The sequence below is a fragment of the Jaculus jaculus genome, chromosome 7, assembly GCF_020740685.1.
Source record: "Jaculus jaculus isolate mJacJac1 chromosome 7, mJacJac1.mat.Y.cur, whole genome shotgun sequence".
In the NCBI taxonomy this organism is placed as follows: Eukaryota; Metazoa; Chordata; class Mammalia; order Rodentia; family Dipodidae; genus Jaculus; species Jaculus jaculus.
In genome coordinates, this window is record NC_059108.1 from 155,814,817 (window position 1) to 155,835,903 (window position 21,087).

The window sequence follows — 21,087 nt, forward strand, 5'->3', positions numbered from 1 at the left end:
CACTTTCCCCTTTGACATTCTATTCTCCATCATATTACCTCCCCATCTCAATCATTGTACTTACATATACACAATACCAACCTATTAAGTGCCCTCCTCCCTTCCTTTCTCTTCCCTTTATGTCTCCTTTTTAACTTACTGGCCTCTGCTACTAAGTATTTTCCTTCTTACGTAGATGCCCAATCATCTGTAGCTAGGATCCACATATGAGGGAGAACATGTGGCACTTGGCTTTCTGGTCCTGGGTTACCTTACTTAGTATAATTCTTTCCAGATCTTTCTGGTTTTTTTTTTTTTTGAGGTAGGGTTTCACTCTAACCCAGGCTGACCTGGAACTCACTATGTAGTCTCAGGCTGGCTTGGAACTCATGAGGATCCTCTCTCTGCACTCAGGAGGCTGAGGTAGGAGGATCGCCATGAGTTCAAGGCTACCCTGAGACTACATAGTGAATTCCAGGTCAGCCTGAGGTAGAGTGAGACTCCATCTTGGAAAAAAAAAGGGGGGGGGGGAGGGGAAGGGAAAAACATAAAGCAGAAAATGAAGGACCATGGAAAGTTCACAGGTTGTCACCAAAACACGTCTGACAGAGCTGCTGTGCTGTTAGTGGTGGTGGCTGCCTCACCGTTCTGAATGTTCTGATTCTTGCAGTCCAACTGTTACAACCACTTTAAAAAACCTTGGAGCACTTTACCGCAGGCAAGGGAAATTTGAAGCTGCAGAGACATTGGAAGAAGCTGCCATGAGGTCACGTAAACAGGTGAGTCTGATTGATCCCTTGTTTCACTCATTAGACCTGTGTCGCAGGCTCTCATTGAAAGCTTGATTTAGAAATAGAATGTTCTGGGCTTGAGCTGTAGCCTAGTGGTACAGCATTTTCTTTGTCTACATAAGACATGCAGTTTGATCTTTGGCACTGTAGGGGAAAAATTATTTATTTATTTATTTATTTTATTTGTCTTTTTGAGGTAAGGCCTCACTCTAGCCCACGTTGACCTGGAATTCACTATGTATGTGGTCTCAGGGTGGCCTTGACTTCACGGCAATCCTCCTTCCTTTGCCTCCTGAGTGCTTGGATTAAAGGCATGTGCTAGCACACCCAGCTTTGATTTTTTTTTTCCTTTTTTGAGATCATCTAGCTACACACCCCTGGCTTGCCTGATAATCAGTATATGTAGCTCAAGCTGACTTTGAGTTTATGGCAGCTTTCCTGCCTAAGCCACCTGCATGCTAGGATTATAGACAGGTGCCTGTGTAAGAAGCTGAGGTCAATGTTACTGAATTAGTGTGCATTCAACAAGATGTTTACAATGGAATCACATGTAAGCCAGTGTAATCCAGTGTGTATGGCAGGTTTACAGAGTGTGACTACCTCAGCAGTGACAAAGTGCTGATTGTTCTAAGTATCTACAGTATGTTCTGTTGGATAAGGTTAGGGTTTTTGCATCTGAAAAATACCCCAAGCCTTTTTTTTTTTTTTTTTTTAATGTGGCGGAGAAGGAGAGAATATTGGTGTGCCAGGGCCTCCAGCCACTGTAATCAGACTGCACATGTGTGCGCCTCCTAGTGCGCATGTGCAACCTTATGCACTTGCGTCACCTTGTGTGTCTGGCTTATATGGGATTTGAAGAGTTGAACATGAGTCTTAGGCTTTGCAGGCAAGCACCTTAAGTGCTAAGCTTTCTTCCTAGCCCTTTTTTCTTTTTTTCTTCTTCTTTTCTTTTTTTTTTTTCAAATCCCACATTGTAAAGGTTTAGTTTCAGACTGGAGATATCGCTCAATGGTTAAATGTACTTCCTATACAAACACAAAGACCTTATTTATTTATTAGAGAGAGGGAAGGAGAGAGGCAGATAAGAGTGGATATGCCAGGTCTGCTAGCCACTGCACACTAACTCCAGATGCATGTGGATACTGGGGAATTGAACCTGGGTCCTTAGGCTTTGCAGGCAGTTGCCTTAACCACTAACCCGTCTCTCCAGCCCAACCTTGAGCTTCTGATTGTCTACGTCTCCTGAGGCTGGTGTTACACATCCAGTCGTATGTTTCAGGTTGGGAGTGTTAGACTCACGTTTTTCTGGATGAGTGCCGGTAAGTTATTTTGCTAGTTCATAACTACTTTAGGCTACTATTAAAAATGACTTACATGTTGGGTGTGGTGGTGCACGCCTTTAATCCCAGCACTTGGGAGGCAGAGGTAGGAGGATTGCCGTGAGTTTGAGGCCACTCTGAGACTCCATAGTGAATTCCAGGTCAGCCTGGGCTAGAATGAGACCCTACCTCGAAAAACAGAACAAAACAAAATGACTTTCATATATCTTGGAACTTTTCTGTCTTGCTTGCTTATGTCTTTCTTTCTTCCTTCCCCTCCCTCTCTTGAAGTAGGTCTCACTCTAGGTCAGGCCTAAACCTGGAACTCACTCTGTAGCTGAGGCTAGCCTCAAACCCATGTGATCGTCCTACCTCAGTCTACTGAGTGCTGGGATTAAAAGCATAGGCCACCAAACCCAATGTACTTATTTTTTCAACAGTCTCCCAGGGTGATGATTAGAGAAGAGTAATGAATCACAGGTGATGTTCTTGAGCCCCTGGCCCTGGGCAGAAGGTCTCTTCCAGACCCTCTTTAAGCAGGGCCAGCTCCTGAGCCCTCCCACTTTAAGCTGCTGTGTGGCATGCTTCCAAGGTAGAGCGGGCTCTTTTGGGCCCAGGATGCTGCTCCTTGGTTCAAGTGATGGGCACTGTGTGCTGTGCCTAGGGGGTCTGCGTCTCAGGCTTTCCTGTAGATTCCAGGTTGGGTTATAGCAGGGTGATCTGCAGCAGTTGTCCAGGTCCACTGAAAAGGGCTTGTGACTTCCAGGAAGAAACTGTAGAGTAGATGCTGCACCCACAGGAGGCCGTCACACCCCTGCAGTGTAGTCTCCACAAGAACATTCTGCATGGTTTTTCTGAAGGTGACGGTGGTGGTTTGATTCCGGTGTCCCACATAAACTTCGGTGTTCTGAATGCTAGGTTCCCAGCTGATGGGGAATTGGGAATTAAGGCCTCCTGGAGGCAGTGTGTTGTTGGGGCGGGCTTATGGGTAGTATAGGCAGTGTCTCCTTGCCCAGTGTTTGGCACACTCTCCTGTTGCTATTGTCTGTGTTATATTGGCCAACGGGTGATGTCCACCCTCTGTTCGTGCCATTGTTTTCCCTGCCATCATGGAGCTGCCCCTCGAGTCTGCAAGCCAAAACAAACTTTTTTTTTTTCCCCCCAAAGCTGCTAGTGGTTGGATGATTTCTGCCAGTAGTGCGAACCTGATGGCAATAGTGACATTTAGAAAGATTTCAGTAGGGATTTTAGAAATGCAGCTTACGGCATGTAAGAGAAACATAGAGGAAATAGTACAGAGCTCCTGCCCACGAGGAGGCAGGAACAGGGTTCCTGGAAATGGGAAGGTCTAGAGACTCGGATTTGGGTCTTAGAATTGAAGAGAAGGCAGGCAGGCAAAACTAAAACAGAGCCAGGTGTAGTGACGTGCACTTTAATCCCAGCACTCAGAAGGCGGAGGTAGGAGGATCACTGTGAGTTTGAGGCCAGCCTGAAACTACATAGTGAATTCCACGTCAGCCTCTGTTAGAGTGAGACCCAACCTTGAAAAACCGAAAAGAAGAAAAACAAACCTGTAAAACCGAATATCCCCTCCCCCGTTTTTTTTTTGAAACAGGGGCTTATGAATGGCAGGCTGTCCTCATACTCTTAAAATGATCTTGAATTTCTTTTTTTCTTTTGGTTTCGAGGTAGGTTCTCACTTTAGCCCAGGCCAACCAGAATTCTCTTTGTAGTTTCAGGGTGGCCTGGAACTCAAGGCGATCCTCCTACCTCTACCTCCCAAGTGCTGGGATTAAAGGCGTGTACCACCACGCCTTGTTGTTACATTATTTTTGAGAGAGTCAGGCAGAGAGAGAGAGAGAATGGGTGTCCCAGGACCTTTGAGTCACTGTGAATGAATTCCAGAAGCGCCCCCTGGTGCGTATGTGTGACATTGCCTGCTTGCGTTGTGTGTCTGGCTAGATGGGACCTGGATATTAGAACATGCATTCTTAGGCTTTGCAAGTAGTCCTTTAACCACTAAGCCATCTCTCCAGCCCTCTTCTTTTAAAAATTATATATTTAGCCGGGTGTGGTGGCACATGCCTTTAATCCCAGCAGTCAGGAGGCAGAGGAAGGAGGATCGTCATGAGTTTGAGACTACATACAAGCAGAGAGAGAGAAAATATGAGTGAATGGGAGCACCAGAACCTCCAGCCTCTGCAAATGAACTCCAGATGCCTGTGCCACTTTGTGCATCTGGTTTTAGGTGGATACTGAGGAATCAAACCCAGGTCATTAGGCTTTGCAGGCAAGTTCCTTAACTGCTGAGCCATCTGTCCAGCCCTTATGTCCTTTTTCTAATGCAGTGTGATTGATCTGTTATTGTTGCTTGTCTTGCTCTAGCCCAGACTGACCTGGAATTCATTATATCTCAGGCTGGCCTTAAACTCAACAGCAATCCCTCCTACCTCTGCCTCCAAAGTGCTGGGATTAAAGGTGTGTGCCACCATGCCTGGTGATTGACCTTTTTTTTAAAAAAAAAAAATTACTTATTTATTACTGAGAGAGAAAGGGGCAGAGAGACAGACTGACTGGGCACGCCAGGGCCTCTAGCCACTGCAAACCAACTCCAGACGCATGCGCCCCCTTGTGCATCTAGCTTACGTGGGTCCTGGGGAGTTGAACTGGGGTCCTTAGGCAACTGCCTTAACTGCTAAACTATTTCCCCAGCCCCAGTGATTGACTTTTATTAAAATCACATATCCGCCAGGCATGGTGGTGCACACCTTTAATCCCAGCACCTGGGAGGCAGAGGTAGGAGGATCACTGTGAGTTCAGGCCACCCTGAGACTACATAGTGAGACCCTACCTTGAAAAAACCAAACCAAAACAAAACAAAAAAACACATATCCACTTAAATTAGAGCAATAGAGTATTTTCTCTCCCTCTCTCTTTCTGTTGAGATAGGGTAGCACTCTAGCCCAGGCTGACCTGGGACTCACTCTAATCACAGGCTGGTCTTGAAGGATCAAGTGCTAAGTGCTGGGGTCAAAGGTGTGCACCACCACGCCCCCTGCAGGACGACCTTGAATTTTGATCCGCCTGCAGAGTGCCGGGAGTACAGGCCTGTGCCACTGTCCCAGCTTGCTCGCACCTCTTCAAGGTGCACATTTACATGGAGGAAGTGTGCAGTCTGTGTGGATTTTTTGAGTTTTAGTAGTGGGGATATTGTGTAACCCAAACCTCTCACAAACCTCTCACTGATGAGCTAGCAAGTCTAGCCCATCAGCGCCCCAAGGAACTACTGATCCAGTTTTGTCCTGGTATTCTTAGGTAGGTAGGGCACCTACAGAATGAGTCCAGGCCAGCTTGTGCTAGAGTGAGACCTGCCTCAAAACCCAACCAATCAAAAGCAAAACCTGTCCTTGGACTGGCACCTTGCTCAGTGGTTACAGCGCTTGCTTGCAAAGCCTGACTACCTGGGTTAGATTCCCCAGTACTCACATAACACCAGATGCACAAGTGGTGCATCCATCTGGAGTTCATTTGTGGTGGCAAGAAGCCCTATTGTGCCCATTTCCTCCCTCTTACCCTCTCTTTCTTTCTCTCTCTGTTCATCTCTCTGTTACAAAATATATATATATATATATGTATGTATGTATGTATGTATGTATGTATGTGTGTGTGTGTATGTCTGTGTGTGTGTGTGTGTGTGTGTGTGTGTATATATATATATTTTTTTTAAAGAACTGGTGTTCTTGTCCCTGGTGAAGCTGGGGTATGTGAGAAGCCCCTTCTGAGCTGTAAGTGCTAATGGGTCAAAACGTTCTTCCCCTGCCTGGCTCACAGGGTCTTGACACTGTTCACAAACAGAGAGTGGCTGAAGTGCTAAATGACCCTGAGAACATGGAGAAGCGAAGGAGTCGTGAGAGCCTCAATGTGGACGTGGTCAAGTACGAGAGTGGCCCTGATGGAGGGGAGGAAGTGAGTATGAGCGTAGAGTGGAACGGGGTAAGTACAGTACGCAGCTGGCCTCGCTGGGGCGGCCTGTTCACCCCCTGGCAGCACTTGCCAGCTGTTTGTCTTTTGCTAGACCCTCCACTTCTCTCAAGTGCCAGGGAAGCTTTCTGTAAGTTCCTAACTTCTGCTAATACTGAAGGCTGTATTGCTTGGAGTAGTTTTCTTTAGGAACCTATGAAAGCTGCCTGGCCTCCTGCTGAGCCCGTGCATGCTGATTGAGTGTCCTGGCTTTGTGAAATACAGTCCATACTCTGGTTTTGTGTTCCTCTAGGGATCAGTGTGGCTGACAACTAACTTGCTTCTCTAACTTGCCCATTTCACTGCTAACTCAGTGCTTCTAACTCCACTGAGCAAGCCGCCCTAGGGCTGTTAGCGAGTACCTTCAGAGGAGATGGATTAAGTGGAACTGCTTTCCCCTTAAGAACCATTCAGGTGGAAGCTCTTCCCTCATTCCTCTGCCTCAGGCCTAAACACCAGTTCCACTCAGTTCAGCCTTGCTGGTCAGAACCACTGTTTATGAAACGAGCAGAGCCCCAAGAGGCTGTGTGGGCCTTGCCTGCTCCCCCAGCTTGCTCTGGGAAGTCTCACCACCGCTATCTAGCTGGGGTTGTAGAGTGTGTGGCCTTCAAGTGGGTACAGTGAGCCAGTGTGGTTGGAAAGGCTGTCATCAGTGAGACGCACACGCAGCACTTAGCCAGCCAGGTGCACCATTGGCACTCTGAAGTTGTGGGGGTGCAGTAGAGTTAGTTGTCATGTGCAGTTTGGTCCAGTTGTAGTTTGGGACTTTCTTATAGTCACTCCCACTCTGAATGGATATACTCTTTAGAATTTGCTATAGCTGTTGTAGTTTGGGAGGAGCTAGAATCCTGACTAAACATTGTGTTAAAAAGTAAAGAAAAAAGCTGGGTGTGGTGGCGCACACCTTTAATCCCAGCACTTGGGAGGCAGAGGTAGGAGGATCTCTGTGAGTTCAAGGCCACCCTGAAACTACATAGTGAATTCCATGTCATCCTGAGCTAGAGCAAGACCCTACCACAAAAAGAACAACCCCCCCCCCAAAAAAAAAAAAGTTAGTAGCCAGATTTCAGGGGAAACACTCTTTCCACTGTGTATTTGGCAGCTTTCTTGCTTTGTATTTTTCTATGCCAAGACAGCCAATCAGCATTTGCTTTGATCACTCAAGCCCAGTTGGGCAGTGGTCCCAAACCTGCCCGTACCCCGTCCTGTCAGAGCCATATACTGTACTGTGGTTGGCCCGCTCTCATACCTGCATGCTTTCCAGAGGACCTGCCCTGCTTGGCCAGAGGCCTGCTTGCACATTTTAACTCTTGAATGAAGTTCTGGAGGAACTTGCTCTTGAGACAGTATTTCTAGGTCTGTAGTTAACATGAGTCCTGTGACAGTGAGATTGTCCACAGCCTAGTGTCCCCACCTACCTTGAGAGCACATGGGAAGGGAGTGTGCTTTTGTCTGCAGGCTGTGTGCGTGCGTGGGACTGTCTTGGCAGGCTGGGGTGGGCAGTGCGTGTGCTGTGTGCTGCTTCCCTCCATGCTCCCTCCCTCTCTCCTTTCCTCCTTTATGTTTTAACATTGTTGAGGCTAGAACTCAGGGCCTTGACATTCTAGGCAATTGCTGTACCTCTGACCTACATAGGCAGCCCTTTTTATTTTGAGGTATACTCTGTATATAGCCTAGTGGAATCCTCATGCCTCAGACTGCTTAGTGCTAAGTTACAGGCATGCACCACCATGCCTGGTTTCAAGTCACATTTTTCTAATTTGTTTCTTTGTTTATGGTACTGGTGACAAACATAGGGCCTCACATCTGCTCGGCAAGTGCTGTGTTACTGGCTGACACCCACAGCTTAGGCTTGCATTGTGTACTTCTGTTTCTGTGAAGCTCATGCAGCTTAGACTGCTCTTGCTGCGTAGCGGAAGATGACTTTGAACTCACAATCCTCCACTTCCCAAGTGCTGAGATTATAAGTGTGCACCTCATACCTACCTCATGATTGTAATTGTTATTAATTATATTTTTTCCAAGATAGGGTGTCACTCTAGCCCAGGCTCTCTTGGAACTCTCTCTGTAGTCCCAGCTGGGCTGGCCTCGAACTCACAGCGATCCTCCTGCCTCTGCCTCCCAAGTGCTGGGATTAAAGGCATGCACCACCACACCTGTGTAATTATTATTTTTATTTCTATTTATTTGTGGGTGGGAGTTGAGGAGAGAGAATAGGCATGCCAGGGTCTCAAGCCACTCCAGATAGCATGTACCACTTTGTCCATCTGCCTGGGTCCTTTGGCTTTGTAGGTAAGTGCCTTAACTGCAGGGAGAGAGTAAATGAGAATGGGCATGCCCGGGCCTCCTGGTGCAAATGAACTCCAGATGAAAGTGCCACTTTGTACACCTGGCTCTACGTGGGTCCTGGGGAATTTGGGGAATGGAACCCAGGCTGTCCGGCCTTACCAGCAAGTACTTTAATCTGAGCCCTCTCAGCCCATGTTTGTAATTTTTAACGTTTTTTTAAAATTTATTCATTTATTTGAGAGACAAAGAGGAAGAGGCAGATGGACAGAGAGAATGGGTACACCAGGGCCTCCAGCCGCATGCATCGCCTTGTGCAGCTGGCTTATGTGGGTACTGGGGAATCAAACCTGGGTCCTTAGGCATCACAGGCAAGTGTCTTAATCACTAAGCCATTTCTACAGTCCCTATGTTTGGTGGTTATTTTATTTATTTATTTATTTATTTATTTTGAAGTAGGGTCTCGCTGTAGCTCAGGATGACTCACTATATAGTCTCAGGGTGGCCTTGAAGTCATGGTGATCATCCCACCCCTGCCTCCTGAATGCTGGGATTAGAGGTGTGCACTACCACGCCCGACCCATGTTTGTAATTTTTAAAGAGGGTTTTAGTCGTCTTTCAATTGTTGACATTGATACTTCAGGAAAAGCCTTTGTTTTCTTTGGCATTCACAGCTTCAGCTGAAGTGATTGATCATGGGGTGAATGTGATGGTGATTGATTAAATCATAGCAGCCATTCACATCAAATACAAAACTTTTTTCTTTTTTGGTGGTAGGGTCTCACTCTAGCCCAGGCTGACCTGGAATTCACTATGTAGTCTTAGGGTGGCCTTGAACTCAAGGCGGTCCTCCTACCTCTGCCTCCCAAGTGCTGGGATTAAAGGCGTGTGCCACCACGTCCATCTTATTTATTTATTTGAGAGAGAGAGGGGGAGAATGGGCATGCCAAGGCCTCAAGCCCCTGTGAATGAATTCCAGACACCTGCACCTCCTTGTGCATCTGGGTTACATGGGTCCTGGGAACTCGACCATGGATCCTTAGGCTTCACAGGCAAGTGCCTTAACCACTATGCCATCTTCCAGCCTCTTAGCATTCTTAAATGCCATTTACAACAAATAAATGTGACTAAAGACAAGGTCTACTACAGTGTGATGTAGTTGAAGGCAAGGCCCACTGGGAACTGACTGTTGGCGTGTAGATGCTGGCCTGTTAGCTGTGTAGGCATGTGTGTCAGGAGAGGAGAGGAAAAGCAAGAGCAAGGGCATGTGGAGGGCTACAGGCCGCCTGGAAATGGACAGTCCTGTCCTCGTTAGTGCACTGTGACGATGCTGAGCACACTACTTGGGCTCACGTGGGTGGGACGTCTGGCTCTGGTAGGCCCCATCACAGCAAGTCTTTCAACGTTAGGATCCACTTCTGAGAATGCAGGTGCTTTGTGTTCATCTATCCTTTTTTTTTTTTTTAAATATATTCAATTAATTGACTTATTTGAAATAGAAAGAGAGAGAGAGAGAATGGGCGCGCCAGGGCCTCTAGCCACTATAAACAAACCCAGACGTGTTCGCCCCCTTGTGCATCTGACTTAAGTGGGTCCTTGAGAGTCAAACCTGGATCCTTTGGCTTTGCAGGCAAACGCCTTAACTGCTAAGCCATCTCTCCAGCCCTCAGCTCTCTTTTTTATAGGTAAAAGTGAATTTCCTTGGCCTTTATCTATGTGGTTTTGTGTCTGCTGGTGGTTTACAAGTGTCAGTCCTAGGCACTGGGTCCCCATGGATATGGTCATACTGTGCTGGCTACCTGTGTGGTCAGTGTTGGCGGCTGTCCTGCAGGTCACATAGGCAGCAGCATACGACTTAGGTCCTCGAGCTCAGCCTCCCATTGTTGTAGCCCTCTTCCCATGCTCAGGTTCTGAGTTTGTCCTGGGGTCCCTTAGAAGTAGTCTCCTGCCCAGTTCCCCACCCTCCGTGTGTGTGTGTGTGTGTGTGTGTGTGTGTGTCACTGATGGTTGAAGCACGCACATGCCGGCAATGCTGTGGCACTGAGCCCCAGCCTGTTGCTGCTTTGTTTTTTTGAGGCAGGGTAAACCTCAGGCAGAATTGGAACTCATTCTATAGCCCAGGCTGATCTTGAACTCAGGGTGATCCTCCTACCACAGCCTCCTGAGTGCTGAGATAATAGATATGAACCACCATGCCTGGCTCAGAATAGATTTTTTTTCTTTTTTTTTGGTAAAATTATACTAGGAAAACAACTAGAGTAAACCTAAAAAAAACCTACCTGTCATCCTATTTTGTGCATATAAAATAAACTAAGAAAAGAAATACCTACCACCCTGTTATGTGAAGATAATAATTACCTCAGATCATTTTAAAATCAGTACCTTATACATCTCATTTGTGTTCAGAAAGCCACTTTCCATATGACTACCTTTCCTGTTAGTGTGAAGGAGTGTCAGGATGCACGGGCTTCCCAGGCCCTTAGCCATGTTGACGGAGATCTGTCTGCCTGAGTTCTAGGCAGCTGTCATCCTTCCTTTAGACTCTTGGGTCCAAGTCTCAGGTGGCAAGTGCGAAGTAGACCTGCCTGCCACTTTTAGCTAGGCAAGGGCCTGACACAGAGACCAGCTGCCTGTACCAATTCGAGGCATGCTCAACTCACCTGTCACCTCGGTACTGAGAGAGCAGGAGTGACCTATGGAACCCATTTGGAACCTGAGGGTGGGGAGGAGTGGAACGTCCCTGCCCAGTGACAGGTGAGCACCCTGAGTGGAGCACCGCACCAGAGGACAGCAGCAGGATCTTGCTGTGCGGGGGCTTTGTGGCACTTAGCACCCTTGTGAAGAGGAGCGGGAACTGATGTGTTTTTGTCCTCAGCATTCATGAGGCATTGATAACAAGTTTTATTTTTCCATTTTAAAGATGAGAAAGATGAAGCTCGGGCTGGTTAAATGACTTGCTCAGCGTTCCATGGTGAGTGACTGGGCGGGGACAGGCCCAGATGTCTGCACTCCATTCCAGATGTCAGCTGCCACTCAGGCAGGACCCAGGAGTCATTGCTATTTGTGGAAACTCATTTTATTTGGATTGCCAACTGCATGTTTAAAATATGCTGTCAACTTTTGAAGTCACTGGGTCTTAATGTTTTTGAACTGCCTAAGATGTTAGTGTTTTTATGATGGAAGTCAAGCCTGATTTTACGAAGAATGTTACAGGGAAATACTAGGACAGAAGAAGGCTATATGGATGTGTCTTCCATATGTTGCCTTTATTTTGTTCCCAGTGTTGCTCACTGCCAAGTTTCCCGTATGTACAGTACTCATGACACCATTTACAGTAAGTATGAAGGAGATTGCTAAAGTGATGCGAGCCCATGCTCCAAAAGCGTTTACTTTCTCTGTGATGACTAGCAGCTGCAAATAGCCTAGATTCTCTAAGAGGCGTTCACGCACGCCTGTCATACGGCCTGGTGAGGCAGAGCAGGCAGAGCACAGGAGGAAGTCCCCAGGACTGAAGCCGCACACAGTGCTGCTCAGAGCTGTGACCTAGAAATACTGTGGCGGGGCTTGGGGGGCCGCGCGGTGCGCCTGGCTCACGTGGTTCTCTCCTTTCTGTCTGACAGGCCTAGCGCCGGCGCCTCCCTCGGCTCCTGCACGCCCGGGGCGGCGCCTCCGGCCCCTCCAGTGCCGCCCGCTGTGTCTAGCAGCCCCTGGGAGCTTGTCAGCTGCACCTCTGGGACTGGCCATTCCTTTTCGGTGCTGCTGTCCCTTTGGGGTTCCTGGTTTCTGGATACTTGTAGCTTTGCCAGATATGTACTTAGTAATATCAACTGTATTAATAAAACCCATTTACTGTGTAACACAAGTTTTAACAGTTAAGAGCGATTAACAGGTAGTTAGAGTGTCACACAGGTTTCTTACAGTGGCATGACAGTGGCCTGTGGACAGTCACTGAGCTGTTAGGAGTAAGGCATGTGCTGCACGTCCCTGTTGTCCTTAGAGACCAGCCAGTGCCCCGCCTGGGGTCGGTCCGGACATGCTGAAGTAGATCTGCTCTGTAGTCTCGGTGTGGAATTTTGGCAATTCTGCTTTTCTCTACTAATCTTTAAGTGCTCTGTGATGTGTGTATTTGTGTCTTTCTAACTTCTAATAAACTCACTCCAACTGACCTGTGTCTCGTCTGTCTCCTTGGCACACTGCTCACTCTCCTGTGAGACGCAGCACTGCGTGGACTCCAGCATTCAGGGGTTTCTGGGACTCCTCCCGAGGGCCTTCTCCGGGTAGACATCGTTGCACACACCTTCCCACTCTTCGATCCTGCCGGTGTTTCATTATTGTCTTAAGTGGTGATAGGGACATTTGGCTCCTCTTTTTACTTGCTTCCTACAGATGCCTCAGGATTTTTAGTTATTTGAGTAAAAATGAGGATTTTATTCAAAAATTTCCAGCCATAATTAAGTTGACATTGAATGAAGCCATCCTGTTAAATTTACTGAAGACACATCTGTTTAAGCACTTTCTTTGATGAAACTGTCCAGAGAAAGATGCCTCAGTGGATCTGAGGTCCCATGCTGACACCCTGGCCAGACATGCACATACTTACTGAATTCTGTTTTCTGACATTCCTGGACCTGCCCTCATTTCTCTTGTGACTGTGCAGTGTCCTTTGCCTCCCCCCAAATAGCAGTCAACTTAATTCTTTGGGAATGTGATTGTTTCTGTTTGAATGGACATCTTCCTGTCACATTTTCATGAACACTTGGCTGTCTTTAATGACATTAAAATGGATAGATTTTTCATGTGGCATCCTGGTGATGTCAGTAGGACTCAGTTGCTAGCAAATCCTTGGTGGCAGGTGGGGTCACCGGGCTGGAACTTCTTTGTAGCCAACTGAGTTCTAGGGCGGGAGGGGCGCCTGCAGCTTCACCTTTGTTCACGTGTTTTGCAGGATGGCACTGGATCTTTAAAGCGCAGTGGTTCCTTTAGCAAACTCCGGGCTTCCATTAGACGCAGCAGTGAGAAGCTGGTTAGGAAGCTGAAGGGAGGAAGTTCACGAGACAGTGAGCCGAGGAACCCTGGGTAACTATCTCTCCAGCTTGCCCTTTTCCCATCAGCATGCCTCACTGGCCTGAGATGACGTCAGCTCTGGGAAGTGTGTGACATTTTCTAGGACAGGTTGAGAAACAACTCGGAAACTGCCCAATAGTGGCTAAAAGGGTTGATGCTTCAAAAGAAATTGCCTCAGGCTGGGTATGGTGGCACACATCTTTAGTCCCAGTACTAGGAAGGCTGAAATAGGAGGCACATGGTGAGTTCAAGGCCACCCTGGGGCAGCAGAGTGAGATCCAGGTCATCCTGGGCTAGAGTGATACCCTACGTCCAAACAAACCAACCAACCCTTAAGCCTTTCAAAGTGAGATTTTAGCTATGTCCACAGTAGATCTCATACAGGTGTTCCTACTGGGAAAAGAACGATTTTAAATTTTACAACTTTATCATGAGGAGTTTCAAGACCTTAGGTTTCTATGTGCTTTCAGAAGGTCTAGGTTACAGGTCTTGGAGACGTCTCAGATATGACATGTCCATGTTGTCAAAGGGAGTGTCTACAAGGTGGGTCACTGGTTGGGCTCTTTCTCTCTTAATCCTGTAACCAGCCACCCAGAACCTGTTCCTTTGTGATACCACCTGCCCTGTCTGATAATTCTATAGAATCTTTTCATGCCATACGTTCTGGATGGTCCCAACTCATTAGAAATTCTTAGGGAAACCTGTTTTTCAAAGTTACTATCATTCCATGGATGAGAATTTGAATCAACTCAGGGCTGTGAATTCACCAGATGCTTATGGAAATATAAGTGATGTGTCTTTTCCAGTTGCTTTGTTTGTTACTTCTGTTTTTTTTTTTTGCTTTTTGAGGTAGGGTCTCCCTCTAGCCCAGGCTGACCTGGAATTGACTACATAGTCTCCGGTTGACCTTGAACCCACAGCGATCCTCCTACCTCTGCCTGCCCAGTGCTGGGATCAAAGGCATGTTTGTTTGTTTTGTAGGTAGGGTTTCACTTCTAGCCTAGGTTGACCTGGAATTCACTATGTAGTCTCAGGGTAGCCTAAAACTCACAGCGTACTGTGATTAAAGCCTGGCTTTGTTTATTACTTCTGAAAGCATGTCCACTTTCATCCCTTTGGTGTCACTTAATTTAGGACCTACACCTGAGGACATGTGTGGTCTCAGCTTGGTGTAGAGCTTTAAGGGCCCTAGGCCTGTCCTGCGCGCGCACGCACGTGTGTGTGTGTGTGTGTGTGTGTGTGTGTGTGTGTGTGTGTGCGCGCATGCGTGCATGATACTCTTGGCCACTGTGTCCCTCCAGGATCTCTGTGGTTTCTCTCAGTGGCTTTTGGGAGATAAATGGTCCTGAGGCAAGGGAAGCAATTTGGTTTTTTATAAGTAGTAGTTGTTTGTGCACAACTGCTTACCAACTGATTCTGTAGAGGGAGTCTGGGTTGCTCTTGATGTCCTAAAATGTGGAGAATCCAGAGTCTGAATTCTGCCTGTGGGGCTACGTGCAATTGTCTCCTGCTGGGCAGGTGCCACATGGCTGCCTGTTGAGGGAAGACAGGTGCTAGCTTGCCTGTGGGGTGACGTGCTATGACTGTGCCATGCTTATAGACCTCCAGACACATGTGCCACCTTGTGCGCATGCGTGATCTTGCGCTTGCATCACTGTGCATTTGGCTTATGTGGGATCTGGAGAGTCCAACGTAGGTCCTTAGGCTTCGCAGGCAGGTGCCTTAACTGCTAAGCCATTTCTCCAGCCCTGTATACTTCGTTCCTGAATAGGCCTAGGTAGAAAACACGTAAGAACCTCAGCAACATTTGGCTGTGCTTTGTTGAGCTGCTTCCAGTACACACAGTGCCCACTGTGTGTGTGTGTGTGTGTGTGTGTGTGTGTGTGTGTGCGCGCGCGCGCGCGTGTGCACTTCACTTCTAGAACTATAGATCTGCTGCCAATAGATTAATGACCCTCAGCATGACTTGTCTCAACTTGGTAGGGTCTGTAGCCCAGGTGGACGTGGAACTCACTCTAATCCCAGGCTGGCCTCAAACTTACAGTGATCCTTCTATCCCTGACTCCTGAGTGCTATGATTAAAGCATGTGCCACCACACCCAGCTCAGTAAAACAAAAAAGGGACCTGGTCTCAGTGGTTAAAGGTACTTGCAAAACCTGCTGACCTGGGTTCAATTCCCAAGCCACACATGTAATCCAGATTAAAAAAATGGTGTGAGCCTTTGGTGGTACTTACAGAGGCAAGATACCCCAGTATGCTCATACCTATACACACAGATTAAAGAAATGTGAGTTGGGCATGGCGGTGCACGCTTTTAATCCCAGCACTTGGAAGGCAGAGTTAGGAGGGATTGCTGTAAAATTGAGGCCAGCCTGAGATTCATAGTGAATTCCAGGTCAGCCTGGACTAGAGTTGAAATCCTACCTTGAGAAACAAAACAGAACAAAACAAAAATGATCTGGGTGTGGAAGCACACGCCTTTAATCCTAGCACTCAGGAGGCAGAGATAATCACCATGAGTTCGAGGCCACCCTGAGACTACATAGTGAATTATTGCAGGGCTTGGGCTAGAGTGAAACCCTACTTTGGAACCCCTCCCCCCAAAAAAGGTGCTTTATATGTGTATGTGTCTGTGGTCATAATTACTTTTAAAAATTTTTAAATATTTACTTGAGAGATACAGAAATAGGCAGGTAGAGAGAGAGAAAATGGGCATGCCAGGGCCTCCAGCCACTGCAAACAAACTCCAGATGCTTGCACTGCCTTGTGCATCTGGCTTACGTGGGTCCTGAGGAGTCAAATCTGGGTCCTTTGGCTTTGCAGGCAAACACCTTAACTGCTAAATCATCTCTCCAGCCCTGTGGTCATAATTATTAATTAAAGTGATTTTTAAGAATCTTCATGATTGAAGTTTAGGTCACAGTTATCAATAGGTCCTTCCATCAAGCAATTATTAATTTTTTTTTTTTTTAATTTTAGAGGGAGAGAGAGGAAATTGGCACACCAGGACCTTAGCTACTGTGATCAAGGTCCAGACACTTGCACCACCTAGTGGGCATGTGTGACCTTGTGCTTGCCTCACTTTTGTGCATCTGGCTAATGTGGGATCTGGAGAGTTGAACATGGGTCCTTAGGCTTCACAGGCAAGTGCCTTAACCACTAAGCCATCTCTCTCTATCCCTCATCAAGTACTTTAGATATCACTGAAAAGAAAAAAAGCAAATGTGTAAATCCTCATTTCTTTATATGTTATATATTTTTAAAAAATATATTTTTATTAGTTGAGTGTGGTGGTGCACGCCTTTAATCCCAGCACTTGGGAGGTAGAGGTAGGATCGCCAATGAATTTAAGGTCACCCTAAGTATACAATGTGAATTCCAGGTGAGCCTGGGCTAGAGTGAGACCCCACCTGGAAAAAAACACATATACATACATATATACATTCATCCACACACAAACATTTTAATTAATTTTTTTCGTTTATTTATTTGAGAGGCAGATAGAGAGAATGGGTATGTCAAAGCCTCTAGCCACTGTAAATGAACTACAGACATGCTCCCCTTGTGCAAATGGCTTATGTGGCTACAGGGGAATTGAACCTGGGTCCTTAGGCTTTACAGGCAAGATCATCTCTCTAGGCCAATATATTTCTTAATTTATTTATGAGAGAGAGTATGGACACGCCAGGGCCTCTGGCCACTACAAACCAGCTTCACATGCAGTGCTTCTGGCTTTACATGCTTACTGGGAAATCAAACCTAGGTCAGCAGGCTTTGCAGGCAAGCACCTTTAACCACTGAGCCATCTCCCTAGCCCTCTGTTTAAGCCATGGACTAGTCCATGCTGGCCTCAAATTCATAACCTGTTTCAGCCTCCAATATGCCAGGATCATGACTGTGTGCCACCATGCTTAGACCGTGCTCAGTTCTAAATTTTAGGTTTCTTCTTCTTCTTTTTTTTTTTTTTCCTCAAGGTAAAGTCTCACTCTAGCTCAGGCTGACCTGGAATTCACTATGAAGTCTCAGAGTGGCCTCAAACTCACAGTGATCCTCCTACCTCTGCCTCCCAAGTGCTGGGTTTAAAGGTGTGTGTCACTATGCCCAGTTTAAGTTTTAGGTTTCTAAGTAGAGAAATTATCTTGCTAATGATAAAATTGCTTTTCCTTACTATCAAGACTAAGAAAGACAGAATATATGTGTTCTTGTGGCCTTCACAATGAGCCTGGAGTGTCTCACTTGAGTGTTAGATCTGCCCCACTCACCTGATGAGGCAGCAAAGCCTTCCAGCCCTGGCTGCAGGTTCAGAAGAGGGAGGCAGGACCAGGCTGTTTTTGTATGGGCCATGTTAAGACATGCCAAAATTACACTGCAAAAGGTGCAGAGGAACTGAGAGTTGCTTTTGCCTCCTCAGACCCGTGGTCCTCATTACAACCCTCCCTCCCATAGCAACAGAGCCTTTGTGTTTCCTGTTTCTGGTTGACAATGTGCTGACCATTTGTCCTTGCATGTCTGCGTCCGGGTCTCAGCTTGAAGCGTGCCAGCTCTCTGAATGTTCTTAATGCGGGTGGCAAAGCCTCAGAAGATCGTTTCCAAGTAAGGAGCCTGCCCTGTTTGTGCCCTGGCAACTAGGCTGAGCAGGGCACCACACTGACAGCCTCTGCACTTGTGGTCTTGTGCTGTGCATACCCTCAGAACACCAGATGACTGATCACGTGATTAAAGAGTAGTGTGACCTCCTTCACTGAGATAGTGACGGCACCATTTGACTGGCTTTTGTTGCATATTTGCCTCTAGTAAGTTTACAACTAATCCAGTCCAGTTAAGCTGCTATCCGGTGCTTTAAGTGTTAAGACCTGAAGACCCTTGTTCCCGTGTCCAAGTCTCACACAGATGTGTCACAATGAGTTTATTTCACCTTTGCATTAAACATTTGGTCTCCCTTCTCCACCAAAAGTGGCCTTTCAGGCTGCAGACATGGCTCAGTGGTTTGGAACACTTGCTTGAGTTTGATTCCTCAGCAACTGTGTAAACAGCTGGGATGGCCCTGCATGCTTGTAACCCCAGTTCTATGGGGAGTAAAAATGGGAGAGTAGTTGGGGCTCATGAGGATGTCAGCTACAGGTTCAGATAGACTCAAGGAGACGCAGACGAGTGATACCTAGTTCTCCTCAGGCCTCCACACAGGTGTGTATGGGACACTCATCTGCACATAAATGCATAGACCCACACCATACCACACCACACACATGCACTTGTGTCCAAAAAATAAATAAAGCCCTTTCTAGTTTTCCCTCCTATTAAACATCTGGTATGGCCAGCGGATGTTGTCATCCCCTTGGTGATTGTAAAGCCTGACCCAGCAGATCGAGTAGCTCTGACTTCAGGCTGTCAGTGTCTGTGCAGCACTTAAAAGCTCGTCCAGCAGTGACAGACTCTGGTCACACCTGCTGAGGCAGTGCTCTCATAGTGGTCCTAAATCCCACTAATAAGATGTCCCCAGCCCCCTAGCAGAGAAGGCTTCCAGACACTGAAGACTCTGGGTGGTATGCTGTAGACACACCTGGTATGGAGGTGCTGGGAACAGACCGGGGCCTTGAGCCTGCTCAGGCATACACTGTAGAGCTTTACCCCCAATTTTGAGCTACATTTGTAGCCTCCAGACTGAGTTCGTTTTAGAGATCAGTGGTTGGCACATCTTTTTACTCTTAAGTGCCCCATGTTTCCATGTGCATAGTTGAGCACTGAGGGTAAGGTGACTTGAGGCTGGCATTCTTGCAAGTACTGGTTACAAATAATTTTTCCATTTGTTTTCTCACGCAGGAACGAAATAATTGTCTGGCAGACTCGAGAGCACTGAGTGCTAGCCACACTGACTTGGCCACTGAGGGCTGAGACAGAGCTAGATAGGACCCAAGAGTTACGGAACCCTGACGCCCTCGCAGCCCTCCAGCCTCCCAGGAGGGAGCTCGCCTCTGGCAGAACGGGCTTTCTTTCTAGATGGTGACGTCCACCAACATCTGGAGGCTTTAAAAACATTATGGGCTGCATGCCCTATAATTCAGTCTGCATGGAGCACCAAGGAGCTGCTGGTACCCCAGGGCCAGCAGGTGCCTTGGCGCAGGCAGGCGGGTGTGGTGGCTCAGGCGTGTTTGGATCGGCTGCTGCACGTGGACACTCTTGGCATTTATGCTAGCCACTCTTCTGCCATGACACTTCAAACTATTTAAAATTTTAATACTGTAATAAGGGAGCCAAGAATCAGAAACAAATTATTTCCAGACAAGGAGTCTGAAGTGTGTGGGTTAGAGATGGAGCAGTGTGTTGTGCACTGTGCCAGTGGTCTGGAATCCCAGCCCTTACCTTTGTAGCGAGCTTTATCTTTCCTCCTGTTGTCTCCTGTATGCCAAGCAGATAGCAGCAGCTTGAAAGCAGGGTGGGTTTTGACAGTTTCAGATCAATAGATCAATCCCAAGGCCATATGCAAGATTAACTTGCAGGCTGAGAAGATTCAGAACAGACGAGGTGAGTAGCGCCCACACGAGCCGGGCGAGAAGCCTGGAAGGTGGCAGGCTGCTCCATCTCCCTCGTCTGAACTCTGAACAGCTGGTCAAATGTGTTGCTTTGTATTAACAATGTAAGCGGTGTCACAGCAAAGCACTTCATTTTTGTTTACTTCCAGCCACACTGCAGTGTGGCCTTGGGGGCGGGGTCAGGGTTTGCTCACCAGACACCCATGTTAGTGCCCCCACTTTCTCCAGGCCCAGCAGGAGCATAAAGATAATACATGTAAAGATGGTGTTATCTGGGGTTTGTCATACATAGAACGTTAAACTGAGGTGTCCTAATGGCTCATGTAACAGTGTCATTACCCACAGTACTGGGGAGAGGCCTAAGCCTGCTCTGTGCCAGCAGTGTGGGCCCTAAGGGCTCAGGCCAGCTCCAGACTGACACTTTCCTCCCTGTAGGTCTCTGGAGGCTACTGATTCTGTATTAATTCTGTGGCTGATGGAACTTATCTTCCAAATTCTGTCTTCTACGGGTATTTAAGACAACCTGTGCCTATGTGTGTGCTCGAAGCAGGTCAGGAGTGCCCTTGTGTCCCGTCAGACGGCACAGCTCCCACCACTCCAGGCCAGGCCCTGCTTATTCCAGTCAGAAGCTGGAGCTGTTAAAACTTTTTTACTTTCTGGAAAAAGGGCCCACAGGAAATAAACCTGGTGCTGTCTGTGGACTTAAAGCTCCCAGATTGCTAGAGCAGAGGAACCTGGGTGGGGTCCCTGGGGAAACGGCCTCAGCCTGAAGTCCTGTGGGTTGAGGACGTGGAGGCCAGACAGCCTTCTGAAACCAGGGCACATGGGCGCTTCTGCAAAGGTGAGCTGTGCTTGGGAATTTGTGTGTCGTCTCCACCAGGTGGTTCTTTTAATGTTTCCAGGAGAGAAGTGGGGGTCCTGACCCTTCTCAATCTTTTCTTTTTCTTTTAATTTAAAGAAGATAAAGACTTCTAATTCATTTCTTTTTCTTTTTAATTTTTTATTTATTTATTTGAGAGCGACAGACAGACAAAGACAGATAGAGGGAGAGAGAGAATGGGCGTGACAGGGCTTCCAGCCTCTGCAAACGAACTCCA

At 47.3% G+C, this 21,087-nt stretch overlaps 1 protein-coding gene across 20 annotated transcripts in view; it reads left to right on the forward strand.

Moving 5' to 3' along the window:
- The window catches only part of Klc1 (kinesin light chain 1), a 65,785-nt gene that overhangs the window by 40,763 nt on the left and 3,935 nt on the right, over window positions 1-21,087 (forward strand). The window contains exons 12-16 of one of the 20 annotated variants that reach the window (XM_045155325.1): window positions 650-758; window positions 5,921-6,082; window positions 13,341-13,471; window positions 17,987-18,053; window positions 19,281-20,251. In XM_045155325.1, coding sequence (XP_045011260.1) covers window positions 650-758; window positions 5,921-6,082; window positions 13,341-13,471; window positions 17,987-18,053; window positions 19,281-19,352 — 541 coding nt within the window. In that variant the 3' untranslated portion in view covers window positions 19,353-20,251. Of the gene's footprint in view, window positions 1-649; window positions 759-5,920; window positions 6,083-11,315; window positions 11,367-12,015; window positions 12,561-13,340; window positions 13,472-17,986; window positions 18,054-19,280; window positions 20,252-21,087 lie in introns of those variants that run through there. The other 19 variants (XM_045155327.1, XM_045155326.1, XM_045155328.1 and 16 more) reach the window with 19 other exon arrangements.